General features: G+C 41.3%; 1 protein-coding gene across 1 annotated transcript in view; it reads right to left on the bottom strand.

The window, feature by feature from the left end:
- Nucleotides 1–18,218: 18,218 nt before the first annotated feature.
- MMP2 (matrix metallopeptidase 2) overlaps nt 18,219–20,868 on the bottom strand; it is a 35,835-nt gene continuing 33,185 nt past the window's right edge. Inside the window, exons 12-13 of the mRNA XM_062586387.1 lie at nt 20,484–20,593; nt 18,219–19,223 (exon numbers count right to left, since the gene is read on the bottom strand). Of these exons, the coding sequence (XP_062442371.1) occupies nt 19,120–19,223; nt 20,484–20,593 (214 nt within the window). The 3' untranslated portion in view covers nt 18,219–19,119. The remainder of the gene's footprint in view (nt 19,224–20,483; nt 20,594–20,868) is intronic.

Here is a 20,868-nt window from a genome sequence, read left to right on the forward strand (position 1 = left end):
GTAATTCTTGCTACTCATAATGAGAGTCCTCTGTTATTCATGATCAAATGGCGCTTGGCTTAGTGATGTTTTGGCTTGGTAATAACCTCGTGGGAGAGCTTTGGTAAGGTTTCTTTTCTGAAGAACTACCAAAGAAAGCCATCTTCTTGTTAAATGTGTTGATAGAAGGATAAAGTCAGTCTGCCCTAGTGCAGGGACTGGAATGCCAAGCTGAGGCGAATGTGTCGTGCGTGCACCCAGGAAGGGACTCTGCCTGCCTGGAAAAGGTTCGAGGTACAGCCACAGACCAAGCCTAAGAGAGTGGCCACTTTATTTTAGGAAGGGACATGGGTGATGGTACAAAATGGTAGCAGAGGGTGCAGGAAGAAGGGCAAAGCAGAGGGAAGGGGTGATGTAGCTGGCCAGAGCCCTAGGGCAAGGTGTGAAACAGGAACTCTGGCTGTCTGGCAGCTAGAGCTGGCCCTCACTTTCTCCCCTCTTTGGAGTTTTGTGGGATGAGGGGCTGCAGCGATGTTTGATGGCTTTGACGGTGGTTTTAGTGGTCTGCTGGGAAAGGAGGGGGCAGTGGAGGGCAAGGGAGAAGCAAAGGAGCAGCAATACCCCGAGTGGGTACTAAGCAGCAGGGAAGGAAGAAGTGCCCACAGGAGGAAGGTCCTTAAAAATCACTCTGTAGAGTTGCCTTAGCTTGTCTTCTGCAGGAGCTGCCGTAGAGTGCTAGGCTGAGAGACACCTTGTCCTGACCGGGGACTCCTCCGGGGGCTGCAAGCAAGGCTGAATACAGAGCCAGGGTTATTCGATGCAGCTAAAAAGCCACTATTCTCCTGCATGACAAAAAATAGGTAGTTTCACCTCAGAAGTCAGATCCTTTACTCCTTTTCAAATTGAAGAATGTCCTGTGGCTGCATTCAGGGAGGGTTTTGGGATGGTCTGTGCCATTTGAGATCGCTGCTGTAGGCAGTGATTTGGGGGAATTTAGTTTGCGATCTTCCTGCTTAGATGGAAAAGGTATTTTGTTTGGTCCAGTTTTTCTACCAGTTCTTCTTCCACCTCTAGTTTGATTTTGAATTATTTTCATGTTGCCACTTACTTCTTTCGGATAAGATTCTTGCAGCTGCTTATAGGAAACAGTGGTTCTACCTTTACTAATTCAAATTTATGTTTATTAATCATACAGATAAATTTTTACCAGAATTTACAAGATTCTTTAGTAGCAACAAGTGCTTGTTTCAATTTTCTGGAAGGTTGCAACTTTTTCAGTATTCACAAGAGGGCGACAAATCCCTAGTCATCTTTATTCAGCCTCTGTATTAGTGATTAGCATGTTACTGTAAATCTTGTAAAAGGCAGCTTGCTGTCCGTTAACTGATGCAACTGTGTAACACACCGTGACTTTTGTTTTATGGGAAGTTTAGGCTAGGCTTTGCTCATTTCATAGTAAAATTATTTGTAGTAGTACCCCTACTACTGCAAGTGTTTTCTTTGTAGTTTACATTTACTAGTATTCCATTAAGATTAATTTCAAGTGTCTCAGATAATGTGATTTCCAGCATACTATTCAGGAGAGTTTCCCATAGCCTAACAGTTGTTGCTTATGTTTATTTTTATCTCATAGTGAAACTATTTTAATCCTTTGCTTCAATTACAGTGACTGTTCTGTTGCACCTCCTCTCTTAATGGCCATGTTATTTCATCTAAATACATGCACCACAACTGTAAGCCTTTTTGTGTTGACATTAATAATGCGGACAGCTATTGTTAGTGCTGTGGTTTCTCTATTAGTATAGACAATTCTGTCTTTTTTAGCTAAGTATTATTCTTTTAAAAATATTTAAATTTATTCATTTTCACATTCATTCTCTCTCTACAGTAATTTGTTTTGCGTTGTTCTTGTATCAAGAATAATTTCAGTAGTTTTATGTAGAATATCTTTAAGGAGTAGAGGAAAGCAAAAGAACAACTGGGTCACTATCCTGAATTCTTTTATGTCTCTGTTGATGTTATGTGAGTTCATTCCAGCTCCTGAGTTTGAAGGAGCTGGATTCCTTCCAGCTCTTATGTTCCAAGGACCCAGCCCATGCAATTTTTAAGCTGTCAGTATTAGAACTATTCTTAATAATTTATGGCATAGTATGGCCTCTGAAGAATATTTTCACTGTCTCAATATAAAAAATAAATAAATGTCCAGAGTCTCTAGCAAAGCACTGAGGCATTTGCTGAAGGCATTAGTACTGTGTCAAGCTGAGCTGAAGTGCCACAAATGATGCGACTTCCAATTTATCTTTGAAATAGTAAGAAAAATCCATGACTCTTGAGGCTCTTTCTACAGTTTGAATGGAGTCCTAGGGTTGTCTCACATGGCCAAGACAAAAACACCTTCATGTTGTCTTTCAGCAACTTTTAGCAGTCTTTCGTTGTGGAGCTTCTGAGCCTTGCCTGGCCCCTTGCCCAGGCTGTCACGGGCCCGCAGTGGCCGGGAGCAGTTAGAAAGCAGGGCCACCCTCGCCTTATTCTGCTGTTACTGTGCCGCCCCTGTACCAACCTTCACGATTCACCTCCTTCGCCCTCCTCGCTGCTGGTTCCCTCCGGGGCTGAGCTGCCCTGGAGCTCTGCGCCAGGTCTGCCGTGCTGCGTCTGGCAAGCATGGTGCCAGTGGGAGAGGGGCTGCACACTGCGAGCCGCACTGGAGAGGGGGGCAGGAGAAACCCTCAGCTCACTCCCTCTGTGTATGGGAAATTGGAGTCTCTCCCGTTCCTTTCCTAACTCCAGAGCTGGACTCTCTTGCCACAGCCAGCAGTTGCTAGGCTGGGAGCTCCTCTTTAAACATAAGCCCCTTCAGAGAGGTTCTCTTGGCACAGTCAGGCATTTTGGCTATTTTAGTTCAGACCAAAATTATATAACAAAAACATGTGACTCTGTAGGTTGGTTACCCATCAGCTTTTCTCCAAACAGCAGCAGAGTCCTGTGCGCTTCATTAACATCTTGTAACTTCCTGGGCAGATGTAGCCACAGTCCTGCTATGCGTCCAAGGGTATGGAAGATTTAACAAGGCAAATTCAACTGTAAATATGATGTGCCTCACTTTAATGTATAACTCATGTGTATCCAGTTACAGAGAACAAACCCTTATTACCACAAACTATGTGCCCTCCAGAACACCATCCATATGTCAGAAAGTTACTCAAGAGTCATGTTTTGTCATGAGATTTAAAGTTTTAAGTACCCTGCAACAGTAGGAGAGCAAATATGCTGATGGCCCAAGTCCTTATATATTTGCAAAAAATCAAGAGGAATTGAGAGAGAAGAAGCAAGGGAAGTAAAGTGTTTCCCACCAGCCAATTAACTCAACTTGAGGTATCTGAGGAAAGTAAAATATTGTAACTATAATTAAGGTGGGAAGATGTGCAGTAAATATTTTCTGCCTAGCAACTGTAGGACCTTCAGGTTCAGTGAATTTTGTTGAAGTCCATAGATTCCTTGCAGTGGGTATAATGAGAAAGTAAAGTGGGTATAATGAGAAAGTAAGGACAAGCTTGTTTTACCAGTAGAAAGATGAAGATTAAGCAGTGTCTCTGCCTAAACAAAACCAGATGGAAGCCCTGGGACACAGTGCAGCTTGTGTCAAACTATGAACTCCATTTTATCCCATGTATTGATGTAAGTCTGAACACAACCAACAGCAGCCTGTCGTGCAGGGTTGCAGATAGCTGCCTTGGTCTCTTAAGGCACCAGATGCCTTTTGAAGTGCTAACACGTTTGTCAAGGCAGATGTGGCTGTGATATTGTAAGGATAGCAGAGCAATTCAGGTGTGTGAGCTCAGCTGATGCTATTGTAATTTGCCCTGAAGCACAGAAATGCTGCAGATATGTTGCTAATGGTGATAAAGCTGGCTAATTTAAACCAGGCTCAGGTGTCTTTGTGCTATTTGGCAATCAGGACCTCAAGAGCTGTGAAGACTATGCTAGAGTCTCTTCTACGCAGGTAGCCACAAATAAGGCTCGTATGATGTAGGGATGGGGCTAGAATTTCACAGTGAAGTGCATAACAGATTTTGTTAACTTTGGGGAGGGGTGGGTTATGAGAAATGTGTGTGTGTACATATAATATAAATATTTATTTAGAAGAAGAGAGCAGGATGGGTGTAAATGGTGGCAATCTTGAAAAAGAAAGGAGTGAAGACTAGAGAAAAGGCTTGATAGAACTTGGTGGTTTTCAAGAGGCTATTGCTATTTAGACATTAAGAATGAATATTCTGCTTTTCTGTCAACTGTAGTGAAAGCTAGTGGCATGCAGAAAGGCAAGGGAAGCTCTGAGGAGGAGTATGCAGGTGACAAGGAAATTTCAGATACCAATTACGGGTGCTTTGCCCAAGATTGGAACTCCTCATTTCAAAGCAATTTTGAGCCTGGAAATATGCTTTAGGGTTACAAATACTGCCTTGGCTCTACCCAGCTTGCATGGACAGCGTTTTGGACACTGAGAGGCTGGTACAACAGACTAGTACTGGCCCTTGAATAGTAAAACAGTAACCTGCACCTCTTTTTCTCGGCTCATGAATGCTGTTGTTAATGGAGGATTGTGGAGCTGTAGCTCAGTTGTCATTAAGCAAAAGGGTGATGAGTTAGTGAGACTTGTGAGTGTATTTATCCTGAGCAGCAGAAGGGCTGGGGCAGGCTGCTAGTATTTCACCTTGCTGCGCTGGGCAAACTCTATCTGCAGTTTTTGTGGTCCACAGTAGCATGCGGTTATCTTAGAGGAGGTATTGAAAGGCATAATCAATTGTAAAATGCACTGAGATAGAAAGTGCTATCTCGGTGCAAAGTGGCTTTATCTGCTGCTGCACACCTGAAGGATTTAATTTTGAGGTAGAGACACATTTCTTAATTCCTGTGATTTGTACTGAAATGATGGGAAATAATAAAGCCTTAGGTCAGTGGTGTTGGGACCTTGTTCTAATTGAGGCCAGTGGCAAATCTATCACTGATTTCTGCAGGAAGAGGATCAGGCCATTTCGTCAGGAAGCATTAGGTGAATACCAATGCTTCCTAAACTAGGAGTGTGAAATTTTTGAAAGGCTAAATTATGCAGTGCCAGACCCTCCCGAAGTAGCCCAATGGTGCAGTATAGCTCAATATGTCACTTAATGTACTTAGTGGTTTGTTAAATGACAGTTTTAAAGAAACTTCTGGTTTCAGTGTTTTCTGCAAATAAATCATCCAGCGTGAAGAACACTTGAAAAGCCTGGAGATTTTGGCAGCAAGTAGATTGAAGGTACAAGAAGGTAACTAGAAAGAGTGTGTGCCGTTTGAATGGACCATATGATTTGTGAGAGAATTTACAAATGGGTGTAGTGCACCACTGCTGGGGGAATGGGAAAGTGAAGGCAGACAGGGAGAAACCAAGGGGGTGGGAGGAGATGTGGTGAGGTATACCCCAGGGTAAGTGTAGTTTAATGTGCATTGATGTTTGGGAGATGTTTCTGACAATTATTAAGTAAAGCACTAAGCATGGCTTTTGCTCTGAAGAATGTCAGAGTATATAGATCTGCTAACAATTTGTGTATCAAAGCAGTCACTAAATGGCACTAGAGAGGCAGAGGAACGAATCATTTACAGAGGCTGCCAATGTCTGGGGTTGCAAGAAATGGTTGAGTTAATCTCAGTGTTGCTACAAAAGACAATATTAACATATACTTCTAAAATAAAATTTGACTTTAATTTTGGCATGGGGACTTAAAACTCCTTGGAACTGGTCTTGGAAAGCCATGTTCCAACTATGCCAGCTGGAGTTTTTAGACATATAAAAGACAGGCAGAAATCTGGAAAGTTTTCTAAACTACTTGTGCTATCTTGTTAAGTCATTCTGCAGTGTTTTCAGCTGACAATTCAAGGCATATATAATAAGTAGAACTAACAGACAGGTGCACAGGTGACTTATTAAAAATCGCAGTACCCCTCATTCATTTCTGGTGTTTTTATGAAGGATTTGTGCTTCCAGATGATTTTATGCTTTTGGATTCATCTCTTATTTTGGAAAGGAAGATCTTTTAATAATCCTCAGTGTGAACCTTCCCTTCCCCAGCAATTTGTGCTGCTCTGGTAAAAGTGGTGTTCCTCTGCAAAAAGCTCATAACATGCTATATGAAATGTCAAGAATGATAAAGCAAAACAAAGAGCCTCTGAAGGAAGATGTGCTGCCATCAATATCTGAAATCTACTGAACCAGTATAACAACTGCCTTATTATACTTAAATTTCAATAAATGCTTTTCTTAAGAGCTTGTTTCAGTAGGCAGGGAAATGTGTTTTCTATGAAAATAGCAGTATTTGTTTTTTCTTTAAAAATGTACTCTTGCCACAGTAGTAAATCCTACAAGAAGATTAAAACATAGTTTAGGCCATGAGATACAGAATAAAATCTCAGCAGCTGCTCTCTGTGTTTGTTGGATTGCCTTTCATGATGGTAGAGCAAAAATGTCACGGAGAACTGATCTTCCCAATGTTTTTACGTACTCTCAAATTTTAAATTTTGAAAATAAGAGAAGGGAGGAAGCCAAAACCTTCAGAAGGGCACTAATAAGCTCATTTTGCTGCCTTCTTGTCTTGTGTCTTGCTCCAGATTTTATAGTGGCACTCTTAGCAGATACAGAATGTCACAAGATTTATTTCTGAGTGCTTATCGCACCTAACTAGAAAGCATTTAGTTTTTTTCCATAAGAATGCTTTCTATTCACCTTCTCCTTGATAGCATTTTTATCCACTTACTTTACCCTGAAGTATCACTTAGAACACTTCTCGGGGGTTGGCATGGGTTAGTGTAACCATTAATGCATTAAAGTTGGATACCAGAGGCGTTAATGCTTTGCTACCAGTTGTGTTTCAGTACTGGCTATCTTGGGTGTCAAAGCCTTTCCTTTCCTAAATGCAAAGCCAGTGTTGTGGTTGTCCTTGTCTGAAATCTCCCTCAGTTACTCTCCCAGTCATTACTTTTAGTTTCCCAAGGAATAGGACTTGTAGCTTTGGAACTTTAAAAATACATCTCCAACTGTTTTACAAATGTTTGCAAATATACCTGTTTTTCCTTGGTAGCCATTTCAGCATGTTTCATTTACACCTATATAAGTTCAATTTAGGAAGGGAGTGAGTGGATTTTTGTTTAGAGAAGAGAGCAATGGATAAATGGTAGAAAGGATATAGGATATAGAGTAGTCACAAGACGAATTTGTGGGGATGTAAAGAGCTCTAAATATGCTTGGATAGCCCAAAATGAAGAGGTTCTGGGGGAAAAGGAAACTCCTCCGTCATGGTGTTTATCACAAAGTTTGCAGCTGAATTGAAATGCTTCTGGGGGGGAGGGGGATTAACTGTGGTCAAGGAACTTTGAAATGATGCCTGTCGAAAAGTGGCTGGGATATTGATGGCTGAAATTTTAGGGGAAAGTTAAGGAGATCAGGCTGAATTATCACAGTGTTCCTTCAGGACTAAAAGGTGCCTGAACAATATTAAGCATATGCACAATCAGGCCTTTATATGCCACGTTTATGTTGAAAAGTGTGCCTGCTGCTTGGGTATCAGCACTTCGGAGGGCGTCCTTCACTGTAACCCTCCCTTTCGCAAAGCCTGCCCAAAGGCTGAGTTGTTTTGAAGCGCTGTGACAAATGAAAGGGAGAAGAGAGCAGCCTGCCTTCATCCCTAACTCAAGGCTGCTGCGTTCCCTTCTAGGGCAGTAGTTTTGCTCTGATAACCAAGAGAATCTTGCTTTTTGATAAACTGAAGGATGTTTGGGAATAGCTGCCTGTGATACAGACAAAACCTGTTTGTGTTAATAGAATGGGTCCATCCCACCAGGGAAATGGAGAGGTCTTGCCAATATAGATTAGGTCTTGATGGATATTAGACAGTAGGGGAGAATCGATTAATCTATAAAAAATTTGAAATATTTACTGGTATTTTTCAGCTCCAGATAATGAAATGCCGGAGAGATACAGTTAAATTTCTGTTTATTGACAAACATCTGCAGTAAAGAGCTTTCCAGGAGCATGGTCCATGTTTGGACCTGATTTTATACTCTGATAACTCTATATACCTGTGGGAAACTTTTCCTAGTGGTGCAGTGGAAATCAGTAGTTCTGTCTATAATAACAATTTATCTGCTGCTCTATCTACAATGACTGCTCTTCTGGAGATTTTTTTATCTTATTTGTTTATTTGGCCTTTGCAAATCATAGCAGAAAGAAGACTTTTGCTTTGCCCCTTTGCTAGTAAGGTAGCTACTCTGAGAGTTTCGAGCTGCTTGAACATTTGCTTTATCCTGTCAATATTTCGTTGATTTTGATATTTCCGTGATCCTTGACGCTTTGATATCCATCTTCATGCAGTAGCGGCTCTGAAACCTGTTTGGCTGAGAGGAAGGATTTTTGGACCCCAAGTGTGGCTGTATTTTGCAACATCGCAGGGTTGCTGGTAAGTGGGAGCGACGCGCAGGGTGGGCTGAGACGGCTTCCTGAGGGTGACGTAATCTGCATGGAGATGCTGCATGCGGCTGCGTGCTCCATCGCTTCCCTTGTTCTTTTTCTGCGATCCTCCTCGCGTACGGCCTCTCTACCTTCCAGTTAATCGATTACTGCGAAGTAGTTGGCCTGTAGCTGTGTCGTTTCGCTTTTAAACCAAGCCTGGAGGAGCAATTCCTTTCTTCGTTCTTCATTCTCCAGCGACACGTGTGGTGGTGAGAACGTGCGGCAGTCGTCGCTCCAAATTAGCAGGACTCCTCACTGCCTTGTTCCCAGGTGCTGAGTGATACTTTTAACAAAATTTTCATTGTAATACTGTAGTTGTGCAACAGCTTTTATGGCATGGCCTAGTTGCCCATTCTCTGGGCTGAGAAGTTGCCATGCTAGCCCCACTCTGAAGCCTCTAAAAATGTCTTTGGGAAGAGAAATCTAGAGTGAAGTAAATGCTGTCTCATGTGTTGAGTAATGCTAGAGATTTGAGCTAAGGTGACCAGCTAACATTATATTCAGGGAGTGTGAGTTTAAAAAACAAACAATTTAATATTCGCTTCCGGAGAAAAATACAGATAACGGCTTAGAGTACAAATAGTGCGTGGCTTTGATACTGCTGAAACGTGGGCTAGACCGCTGGGTTCCTGGCAGCCTGCTGGGTGGGTATAAAGACCATCTTTGCTCTTGAGGCTGGCAGGAGCTGCAGCGGGGGACTTACCTCCTACCATGAGTAAATGCCTCTGACTACTCGCAGTTGCTCTCCACCCTCTTCTGGCTGCAGCGCCCAGTGGCTTTGGATGACTTTTCTTCCTTGGTTTGGAAGGGTGGTCACTAAAATGCAGAGCCCGAGGAGGGAGGGGTGAATGACAGGATAAAGCTTCCCGTGAATAGGTCCGAAGTGTACGTAGTAGGTATGTAGGAGAGTCATGAAAGAGAGCATGTCAGGGCTCTCACTCTATAAAGAAATGTCTTTGTTAATGCATTTTCACACTTATTCCCAACAAAAGATGCTTTCCTTTTGATGTTTCAAATACCCACTGTCTTTCTGAATAGCTTGGTATTACCTCAGAGTAACTGACAGAACAAAATCCTGCAAGCCTCCTGCTTGGCAGCCTCCTGTTCTGCACTGAGGTCTCGGAGGGATACAGCTATTTTCTGTGCTGTCTTTGGCACATGGGGTTGTTCTGGGATGTGATTTTGCTGTGCGGGTGGTGTGCATTTGGATATGAGGAAGGCTCTTTTGATTAGTACTCCCTGAACCAGCTCCTGAAGTTGGCTGTTGCAGTGATTTGTTTTGGCCTGCAAGTGGCATTGTTTGTCCGGTTACTGGAGTCGATCGCCTGGTTCATCTGAAAACTCTACGTAAATTAAAATATTTCAGAATTGCTCCTGCTTGCCAAATGTTTGTGTATGACAGTCTGTTTACTGACTCTGGAAATAAAATGAGCTAGAAGCAATGCTGGGTCAACTGCCATAACTCTCACTCAGTCCTCTCTAAGCCTATCAGTTGTTGCAGAGCCCCTTCTCTCACTGCAAAAGCTTTTCTTCACTTGAACTTCACAGGCGCTTCTGTTTACTTCCTCACTTCACAAATGCTCTTCTGACTAAGCTTGAGTACCTTGGGATGGTTCAAATGCAGCCTGTTTCCAGGCTTGGGAGAAAATAGAGCTGTGTAAGTCCTCTTACCTTTGGTTATCATTATTTCCACTGTAATTTCTGCAGAGGTTCTTGTGCCGTTTTCACAATGTGCCATGTGGTGTTTACACTAGCTCAATTCATGCCACAGTTGTTGGGGACATACTCTGTTATTTAAATATGATTCTTAAGAATGTTAGCATTGGAGAGCAACTGAGCTACGTTTTCCATCAAAATACAGATATTAAAACGGTATGTTTGCTTCTGGGAGCTGCATCTCATGGTGCAGTTAATTTTACCCATGTATCAAAGAGAAACTTGAGTAGAAATTCTGAATAATTTTTTTAATCATGGCCAGCATACATAACATTCCAGATGTACTCAAAAACAACAGTACATTTCTCATCTGTCCACTCTGGGTGGGTGTTTTTTTTTTTTTTTTTTTTTTTTTTTTTTTTTTTTTCCCTTCCCAGTCTTGTTTTTCACTTTTGAGAAACTAAAACTCATGAAGAGTGTGAAAACTGAGAAGGGCCTCTTTCTTCACAGCATTTTACTCAGGAAACATGGGGAGGTGGTTCGCCTCTGGGGCTGTGTTGTGCAGAGGGATGGATATGGGGCTGCAAGCCTGGATTCGTTACTGCTGCCTTGAGAGACCTCTGTGCTTATATAGCAAAGTATTGGGTTAGCATTCATAATATACTTAAAGAGAAGGTATGAATCATTATCTTTAGTGTTCTGAGTAGAGAAACCAGAGTCAGTTTGACACATGGCAAAAAAGCTGAAGGTAATTTCCAAAATGAGCACACAAATGGTTGCTGTAACGTGTATTCTGAAGCTCTTTGACTCTACAGAGCACAGCCTTTGACAGCCAAGGAGGAATGTAATGTTCCAAAAAGAGATGAGAAAGGTGAATTAATCTTGGTGTGTACTTGTGAGGGTTAAAAAGGTGAAAAAGAATGTGTTCCCTTGACTCTAGACTGCTTCACTTCGAAAGAAAAGAAAAATTCCCCGTGAAGGTAGGACTTCAATGCTCGAGTGTAACAACCTTTGAATAGAGACTGTTTTCTCAGGAGCACTAAAAGTTGCCAATGTGCCTCAGAGATGTAATGTATTTTAGCAATATTTATTATGATGTTAGTTTTAACTTCCAGAGATTGCATCCAGTTTTACATGTCTAGTATTTACAGAGCAAGACTTTTCAAAGACTAGATTTTTTTTTAATAAGGCATACTTTCATTTTCCACATGCGGAGGCCCTGTGAGATTTCAGAATCCACAAAACCTTCAGTGTTAGGAATGTTCTTGCCTGTGTTGCAGGAACTTTCACAGTCCTGCATCCAGTTGTGGGATTTCTCCCTCTCCCCAATTGAATCCAGGCTTCAATACTGGAGATACATATTCTGTCAATTAGTGCAAATAAGTTCTCAGAAGTCATTTAGTGGGTGTAAATAGTCTATTTGGCACTGTTGGTAGTGCTGTGTATTCAGTGTATTTGGTGCAAGTAACGTAGAGCACTGGCGAAGGCTGTGGCTGAAAAAAGGGAGCCTTGCGATTGAGCAAGACCACCGAGGGTGTCGCGTTTGCCCAGCAGGATTCCTGCTTTGTCTGGACAAAAGTTTGCACAGTTTGCCCTGCCTCGTGAAAACTGGTGAAGTGCCTTTGCCTGGGTTGATTACTGGACTTAGCTTGCTGAAAGCCTTCACTGGTTTAAAAAAAAAAAATCTACTGTGGTGTTTATTTCATGGGAGAATAAAGGTCTTGGAGTATTATGAGCAATCCATATTTAATAGCTTTCTGGATGTATTGGTGAACATGGCTTTCAGTAATTTAATGTGAAGAATTGCTAACACTATAGAAAAATCAATTGTATTTATTGTGCTGAAGGTAATCTGGTAAGAATGCCGAATGCCGTCTGAGAGAGTCATCCAGATTGGCCTGGTGTACGAGCACAGTTATGTCTGTGATTGGAGAGAGATCAGATAAAGGGGTTACACTGAAATCTTCCTATTGTTCTAATTTTGAATTGATTTACTGGCAAAAAACCAAATCAAAAAAAAACCAACCAAACAAAAAAAAAACTTCTCTGCTAAAATCTGCCTACGTTCCTTAGCCCTTATTGAAATCTGCCTAATGCTGCCATCTTTCAGAAAAGTATGATTGCCACTAAGTCATCTGTGTTCATAGATAAAGTGAAGATCCCTTGCCGAGGATGTGACCCTATTGTGATAAGCATCATGTCACCCTGAGGAGTAAATGTTTTTTAAAAGGATGTTAAGTAACCTTATTTTGAAGTCTTTAGTTTAATGCAGCCACATCAGTGTGTGTGGTTATGTATGCAACCTGCCAAAACCAACATGGCTAAAGGATGCAGATAGGCCCCTGCTGGACTTTTAAAAAGTACTTCAGGGGGTTAAGCAGAAGGTGATTGCCTTAGTCTATTTTAGGCCCGTCTGCAGATATTGGATTCTAAACGTTTTAGAAAATATGACTTGAATTCTGGTGTATTGTTGATTTGCAATGCCTGTAACAGATTTTTCTGAGTGCTCTAGGTAGAGTAAATATCTCCAACCTTTGCTACTGTGATGTCTTACATATCTTGCTATCTATATTTGCCATGCATTGCATAGGAAAGTTCTAGTCCCAGCTGTGAAGTGCTGCTTAATACAATAATACAATAGTATTTTATATACATACAATATACAAAAATAGGTATAAATATTTATTAGTATAAATATACCAATGATAAAAACAAAGTACTGGGTCCTGAAAGCTCTTATATGGCCTCTCCAACTGGAATACATTTAGCCCTCTTCTGAACTTATAAGTAGAAAGGAACAGTGTGTATAGTAGATGTATTTAACTGCTGGGGAGGGGGTTGTGATTGGAAGATAAAGCTGTATTTAAGGATTTCATGATTTCAGTAGTAGTTTTGCAGCATCTGCTACCAGATTATTTCCATTTTTTTCCATTGATAGCACAAAACTTGCATACAAAAATTAAGAGTATATGCAGACAAGCACTTGTGAAAATGATGTCTTGCTCTGTAAAGTGGATTTGAACTCTATTTGCAGGTAACAGATTAACTCCTCTGCCACCTTCTCTTTTTAGTCCCAGTGTTCAGTTGTTTATGTGGGAAACAGAGCTGAAGGGACAAGAAAGTAAAGAGGGGATATCTGTGTAGTGAAATCGAAACAAAATCTGTAAATGCCACAAGTGCTTTGCTATAATGCATTTCCTCAAAGGACTTGTTTCCTTCTGGTTAAAGCGCAACCTGAAAGCTGAAGGTCTGTTATGTGGCTGTTGTATCTGTGGGTTGCAACCTTAGTCCCTTTAGTTCTAGGGTATTCCCAAATTCAGAACTGCTGCATGAGAATGATAAGAACCGAAAATTTACTTACTTGAGCATTGAACCAAGCCAACATTATGCTTACACAATCACTGACAAAACATAGTACAAGAGGTGGAGGCCTGAGACAGTGATACATAGTAACACACAGCAATCCATCCTAAAGTAGGAAAGGACCAAAGCAGTAAGTCAGAGAGCGTGTTACAAAGTCACAGTGAGGATTTTACAAGGACATAATGGAAATCTCTTTGACCACATAGCAAACAGCAGAAAAAGGACTTTCAGGGGTAGGTCCTCCAATGTCATGCTTCTGAGCTGCTGCACAAGAGAACTGTCAGGGGCCTTGGAAAAGGTGGCTTTTTACATGGAAAAGAAAGCATGAAAATGCAAGATAGGAGACTGTAATGAGTCTTACTTAGACTTCAAATAGGGAGAAATCACTCCCTCCCTTTAGAGGAATGGGTTAGGTAGTGCATTGACCACGGAGAAAGCGGACTGAATTTCTCTTCTACTTGTAAAACATACCTCTCAGTAAATTACCTCAACTTGGTTTGCCAAGTACAGTAGTTGGTGCCTTGCTTCGGCAGTGAACTCTCTGCAGTGTGGTTCAGCGTGAGTCAAAGGAAGGGAGTTGAAAAGGAGGGCAATAGCCAGGGTCGTCTTTTGTAACTGGAACCACAGAAGAAATGGCACAACTGACTATGTGATGTGACGTTGGATGAGAGCGCTGTGGTTAGATTTCCTAATTTCTTGGCTAGCAGTGATAAGAAATTTCATGCAGTGGGAATGCTGGGTCTTCATCCTTGCCCAGCATCCACATGCAGGATGCAAAGCTGCTTTCTAGCTTCAGCCTTTCTGGCAACAGTATTATGGCTGTTGTAATGGTGCAGGCAAGACGCAGTGAAGCTGTGAGGCATTCCAAGATTAAAGCAGTGTTAGAAACCTTGAGAAAAGAAAAAAAAGAAAAAAAGAAAGCCTGCTGCCTACTTCGATAGCCTAACATTGTGAATTTGTCTTTTAGAAGAGGAGGCCCCCTCCAAATAACTCCAGGCACAGTCAGCCAAGCTCCAGGCTAATGCAAATTAAAACAATTATCCTCTTAGAATTCTAAGTTTATTTTGGCAATGCTGGCGAATTCTTAACAGCCCAGCGAGTTAGTCGCTCAGGAGCAGCTCTGGGGAGTCCCAGAGGAGAGCACTGGCAGTACCGCACAGCTGTGAGCTTGCGAGGTTTCTCTTCAGTCACCTTCCACTTCATTGTGCAGCCAGGCTGCGGCAGGGCTGGCGAGGGAAGCGCGGGACTCTGGTGACCTGTGGCCTCTTCTTCCTATCTCACTTTTTCAGAGTAGCTTGTTGGTTGTCTGGTGGAGTCCAAGTGTGGCTGTGGTGCCATTGGCTGAAGCTTGACTTTAGGAGTATAACAGGAATTTGAGGGGTTGCAAAAACAAGTGGAAGAATGATGCAGAGATTGTATCAGCAGGCTGTCTGGGTACAGCCTGCCCAGCACTTGTTAGGCAGCTATGGGCAAACTGTGTCTTTTGAGTAATAAACTTGGTAAACTATTTACTTGGAAATTCTCACCTGTTATCTCTACTTGTGCTGCCAGAGAAGACCTGTGCAGGCTGCCTGCTCGTAGTTTTGGCATCAGGCGGTCCTTTGGTGCTCAGGATTAGCTTATTGGGTGGAGAAGAAACTGGTGCTATGTGCTAAGTGTGTTATTACACACGAATGTTTTACTTGACTGTTAATCAACATTGATGTTAATATTAAATAAGACATTTTAGCATCACCAGAAGGTATTTCTGTATGTGTGTCTGTGCGGGCAGGCATGTGTTTAATACATATTTTTTAGAAAGCTGGTTTTTATATCTATATCTATCTATCTATCTGTATATATAAAACTGATATAACTAGTATCATAGCTTATGGCATTTCAAGGCCAGAAGAGACCATTGGCTCACTTAGTCCAATCCCCCCATAGCCAAGGCCAGCAATTTGTTGCTGTATTAATGCCAGCAGTGCTGTGTCTGACTGAAAGATATTCTCCAGAAAGGCAGCCAGTGGTGATCTGAAGACATCAAAAATGGCAAATCCCTCACTGCCGTTGGTAGCTTGGCACAGGCATTTGTCACTCTTGCCAGAAAAAAAGCGTGCCTTTTATCAGATTCTGTTGTTTCCTAGAAAATGGTTTCTGTCATACCTTTCTCCATAAGATTGTATGGTTCTGTTCTTATGTTTGTTTCATAACTTTTTTTCTCTATTTAGAAAAGACTTATGGAAGATCTTTTGAGGAAGAAACCCATGGAATTTGAGCCTGTTTTTTCCACAAGGGCAGACTTACTGTCACTCCCAAGGGTGGCCAGGTGGCAGGGAGCTATGTACGTAGCTTCCTGAGTAGCTGCACATGAAGTCAGAGCTGTTGGTGTGCAAGTAGCAGAACTGGACAATTTACCTGAAGGCACCGTTTTTGTTCTCGCTTCCTTTTTCAAAGGCAATGCCAGAAGGAACACTGTGGAAGTAGAGCAAGATAGGCGAGGGTTTGGTAGAGTTTTTTTGCTGGAATTTGTGGCTTTGAAAAAAATGTTTAAACTTCTCACTTTTTTTTTTTTCCTTCCTCTGTGAAGAAGGAAGGTGAAAACGTTGACTGACTTCTGTAAATGTCTTAGAGAATTGTTGTGGGCAGGAAGAGCGAATTGTTCCCAAAGGAAGCAAGCCAGGAGCCTGGGGAGACACACAGAGGCAGTGGTTTCAGCAGCAGTTCTGCAATGCCCAAGCAAGGGAGTTACAAAGGGAAAAAGAAACCCAGAAAATCACTGAGGAAAGGTTTTGCCCATAGGAAAAAGGGTGGAACCCCTAATTGCAAAAAATGCAGTCAGGAAATTGCGAAGTTTCTGCTGCATTAACATGACTAGGTGATGCCAGGGTATCACCAAGGTGGTGGCGCAGGTTGTGTCCACATTCCTAATGTGAATTTTAAAGATGACTGCCAGCAAGTGAAATTAGACCCCAAACCATTTTCAGGACAGATCTTGGGACTTTTGGCATTTCAGCGGCTGAATTTGAAAGGTTAATTGGAAGGATCATTGTACCCCTCCAGCCAGTCTGATCTAAAGCCTGACAAAATGTTATAGTATATCAATAGACACAGATGCATTTACAAATGGCCTGAGATAAAGCTTAAGGCTGCCAGTCTGAAACTGAATCCAAAGAAGTGTGGATTGTTGTAAGGAAAGAAAATTTATTTCTAGTTTTCTGATGGTGCCATAGCCATCGTGGAATGGATTTATAGTAACAAAAAGCTGTGCACAACTCCTTAAAGCCAACAGATGCGCAAAGTTTTGTAGAATGATGGTCGTCTTATTACAGAAGATGTACTGGTAGATTGCCAGGGTTGCAAAACATATACGTAAGTTGGAGAGGAAAAGGAAACTATTTCAGTAATCAGTAGAATGTGATTTAGCAATTTCAGGGCTGAGAAGGCCTCTTGCAAATGTTTCTCCTGGTATATCCATGATTCTGAATCCTTCTTCGTATTAAATACAGGTGCTAGAGCATACAGTTTTGAGTAGTATTGACATAAGAACACAAAGCTTTTCAGAGGATGGTTGCTTGAAGATGGCTGCATAAACCGTAAGAGCTTAGATTCTCTAGGGAGAAATTATTGCAACACTCAGAAGGAACCCCTGACTCTCATTAAAGCTACCGAGTTTATTCAACAGAAGTTTAGGAAGATGTTTATGGTCAGGACAGACCGTATATCCTTGCAATGGCTCCCTAGCTTCTGGTATCCTGAGAAAGTTGCCAGGTATCAGGAAAAACTGCAGTACCAACATACTGTGATTATAACTGCTCTGATCACGTGCCTTATCTCGCTGACTCTGGTGCAGGCTGCTTGGAGGGGCAAGTGGTTGTTGCTGAAGAGAATGAGACTGCTCAGGAGGAGATGTCCATCGCTTCTTGTGGCACAGATGAAAGCAGTATTGGTTCATCCGGGTAATAATCATCTCTGTAATCATCATAAACAAAAGCTTCCCAAAGTGGGAGCTGTCTCTGCATACTGGGCAATGGAAAGGTTATTTGGCAAATACACCACTTCTGAAGTGGCTGCATCTTCAAAATATCTGGTAAAAAACGCTCAGGTTAGAAGAGAAAAGCACTGAAATTAAACTTGACATTGTAGAGGACATGAGAAGAAATCAACTGGTTGTTGGTTCAGCAGGTATTAGTTGGTTAATAGCCAGTTTTTCAAAATCATGAACTTAAAGTGAGAAGGATCTGGGTTGCATGATGCCATCTAGAGATTCAAGGCATTTCTTGTTTGTGAAGCTGGGTAAGCTCCTTTGCAGAGTGGCATCTTGCCTTTCCCTCTCTGTTTCTCTCTTTCTAGAGGCACTAAGTGCCCAGTAGGAGTTGCGAGACTGTGCGTCTATCCTGGCTGTGTGTGTTGTGGGGGGTAGCCATAGTGATAAGGCAGAAAAATGTGGATAACAGACAGGCATGTACACTGTTCTGCAAAGGCAGGGGGCTTCGTGGAAGCCTGTGGGCCATATTATCTGCTTAATATAAATTGGTGCAGTTCCACTTTTAGAGCTAACAGAAAAATTAATCTAGGTTTCTAAGTAAATCCAATATGTAGTTATATACTGAGGAACTACTGTCTTTCCATTGACAGGTGTTTCATTGTGACATGCTACTGAATTTCTAAATGCAAACGATTTAATGAAGCAGGGCCATGAGAAGTGTTGACAGGGTAATTTGATTTATTTGTATCGTTGGCAATTCATGTGTGGGACATTTCTTTTCTGCTTTTTTGAATGAGAAACATTCCATCAGATTGTGAAAAGAACATTTTTCTGTTGCCCAATGCATAGCAAAAAAACTAACCAAACAAAAACCTAATATTATAAAGAACAGGAAGATAAGACAAGTTAAACAATAATACTTGACTTTTATGTATAATGCATTGACTTCAAAAATCTGAGTCATTCTGTCCATATAAACAAGTTATATAGTAGTAACAAAGTGCATGAAGCAAATTGCTAAATTAACTAAGGTATTAAAATAAAAAGTACTTTAAAACAATACTTTAATACAGTTTCTTGCCATGATTCCATCATGCATCAACACAAATCAAATCCTGAGGCAACCTGTGCCTTTGACAGTCTTTCTGTATTATTATGTAAATAAATGGAAGTAATGGTCAAACTCACAAGGGGTTGAAGAACATCAAGACAAACCATCTACTATAACAGTTGTATTAAAAAAAAAAAAAATCAAAGTGCACTGCTGGTACATCTCATCTGAGCCTCTTTGGGATATGTACTACGCAGGGGCCTGATCCAGTCTCCGAGGGTTTCTGTTTGTTTAAGCACCAGGGGGGTAAAGAACGATGCGTGTTCTGTTAGGAGCATTACTATGACTAGCACGAAAACTGAAAAATTGTACCAGAATATATATGTAAACTTCTTTTGTGTACTGAGGAGGCAAACACTCTTAAATTATCTGATGTATACAGTACTGGTACTTAATGTTTTGGTGCCAGTACCAGACTGGTCCAGTAATTAGCATTCAGATCTATTTCTAATTACAGATAAGGCATATAACAAAAAAAGTAAATATTTGGTTATTAATAGCTCATACAATTCAGCAACCCAACCAGTCAGAATTTATCTTGCCAATTTTAACGATCTTCAAACTCTTGTCCTCCATTTGTAGATAGTACTGATCTTTGAAAAAGTAGGTGTATCCTGTGGAGTAAATTAAAAAACATATTCAGTTAATGGACAACGTAATTCTTGATCAAAACTCCTTTGTGCATTTGATTTCACTAAGCCTAGTGAATTGGAAGAGTTATTGCAAGAGGTCTTGCTTTAAATGGAGCCTCTGTTCAGATTACCAGTTTGTCAGCCTGAGTTTTCTGGGTAGAAATGTCTGCTGATGCAGTGGATGTCAAAAATGTAATTGCTCCGGACTTACTGACATCAGCGGTGCTTCCAGACACGTAGACGTATCTGCATAAAGTATGGGGGCACTTAAAAGAAGGTGCCAAGCCCTCAGCTGCAGCTGCTAAGAGGAAGAAAAGAGCAAGATGCCACCTCTCTGTGCCTGTCATGCAGGAGAGGATCGTTGTGCTGGCCATGGTGGAGCAGAAGGATGCCAAAATGGTGCTGGGCCACATTCTGGCTGCTGGAAACCTACAGACCTGTTAGGGTGTTGGGAAATTTCCAAGCCATAGGGACTGTCCTGCTCACACGAATTGGTGCTAAAACAACCTGCGTGTAGCAGGCTGTGTGTGACAGGAACCTCTTCTGTGACCATCTCAAACTACACTGGAAAGAGAGGCTAGTTTTCCCCATGCTCAAACTGGAAAGCCAACAAACCCCAGATCCTGGCCTTGGTGACATCTTGACATCAAAGTAACTGCATTGCCTATTGCTCTCCTCCATATATTTAGCAGCCTAACATTTGCGTAGCACGTTTCCAGTCCCATACAACTTAGCAGCAGAAAGCAGCAAGATGCTCTAAGACACTTTCACAAGACAGTATAAAGCCTTATGAAACTAATTTGCTTCTTTTCCTACAAAAAGCTAACAGGAAGAAAAGGAGAAAAAAATGCTACTAAAAGCCATTTCTTGCCAAATAAATTTTTCCAAAGCCCTAAGCATCAATGAAGCAAATGATAAAGAAAGGCAGCAGATTTAAATTAAACGAGCCTTATGAAAAGGATATTAGAATAACTATTATTGCTTCCCAAATATTTCATCTAAGCAAAGTTTGTTCTCTAAATGCTTCATTTTAAAAGGATAAGTCTGTGGTTAGTAGGATATTTATCAATTGATATTTAATGGAAGAAGAAAGAGACAAAAAAAGTTTGAGCCTGCAGTATGTAAAGTTGAATTAGCATTTAGCTCCTATTCATTAAGCAGGAGAAACTAAAGTCTCCAGTAATTGTCTGGTGTGAAAGTTAAGAGAGCTTGCCAGTGGCTTAGGTCAGATTTGCAGCTTACCGCTGTCACTGAGACCCAGGACAGCATCGAGGTTATCTGGAACTCCATTCCAAGAATCAGCAATGAATTTAGGGGATGCCAGCTCCATTTTCTTCTTTTCTTCATTGTACCTGAAGGAAATTATATCCTGGCATTATGAATCTGTATTTAATGTTAAGATTTGACATATTTTTTTTGCAGAGATTGTAATACTCTTTCCATTCTGTGTTTCCCAATTCCTTTAAAACCCTGTGACATTTGGCTTCCTTTGTTTCTAGAAATGCAATTGTTGTTGAACTGAAAATATGCTTTTTAAGCAAAACATTTTTCAGAAATTCACCTTTAAAATTTGAAACACACAATTCCAGAAATGCAACATATTACTTTCCATGATAATTCATTCTAG

The sequence above is a fragment of the Rhea pennata genome, chromosome 13 (genome assembly GCF_028389875.1).
Source record: "Rhea pennata isolate bPtePen1 chromosome 13, bPtePen1.pri, whole genome shotgun sequence".
Lineage (NCBI taxonomy): Eukaryota > Metazoa > Chordata > Aves > Rheiformes > Rheidae > Rhea > Rhea pennata.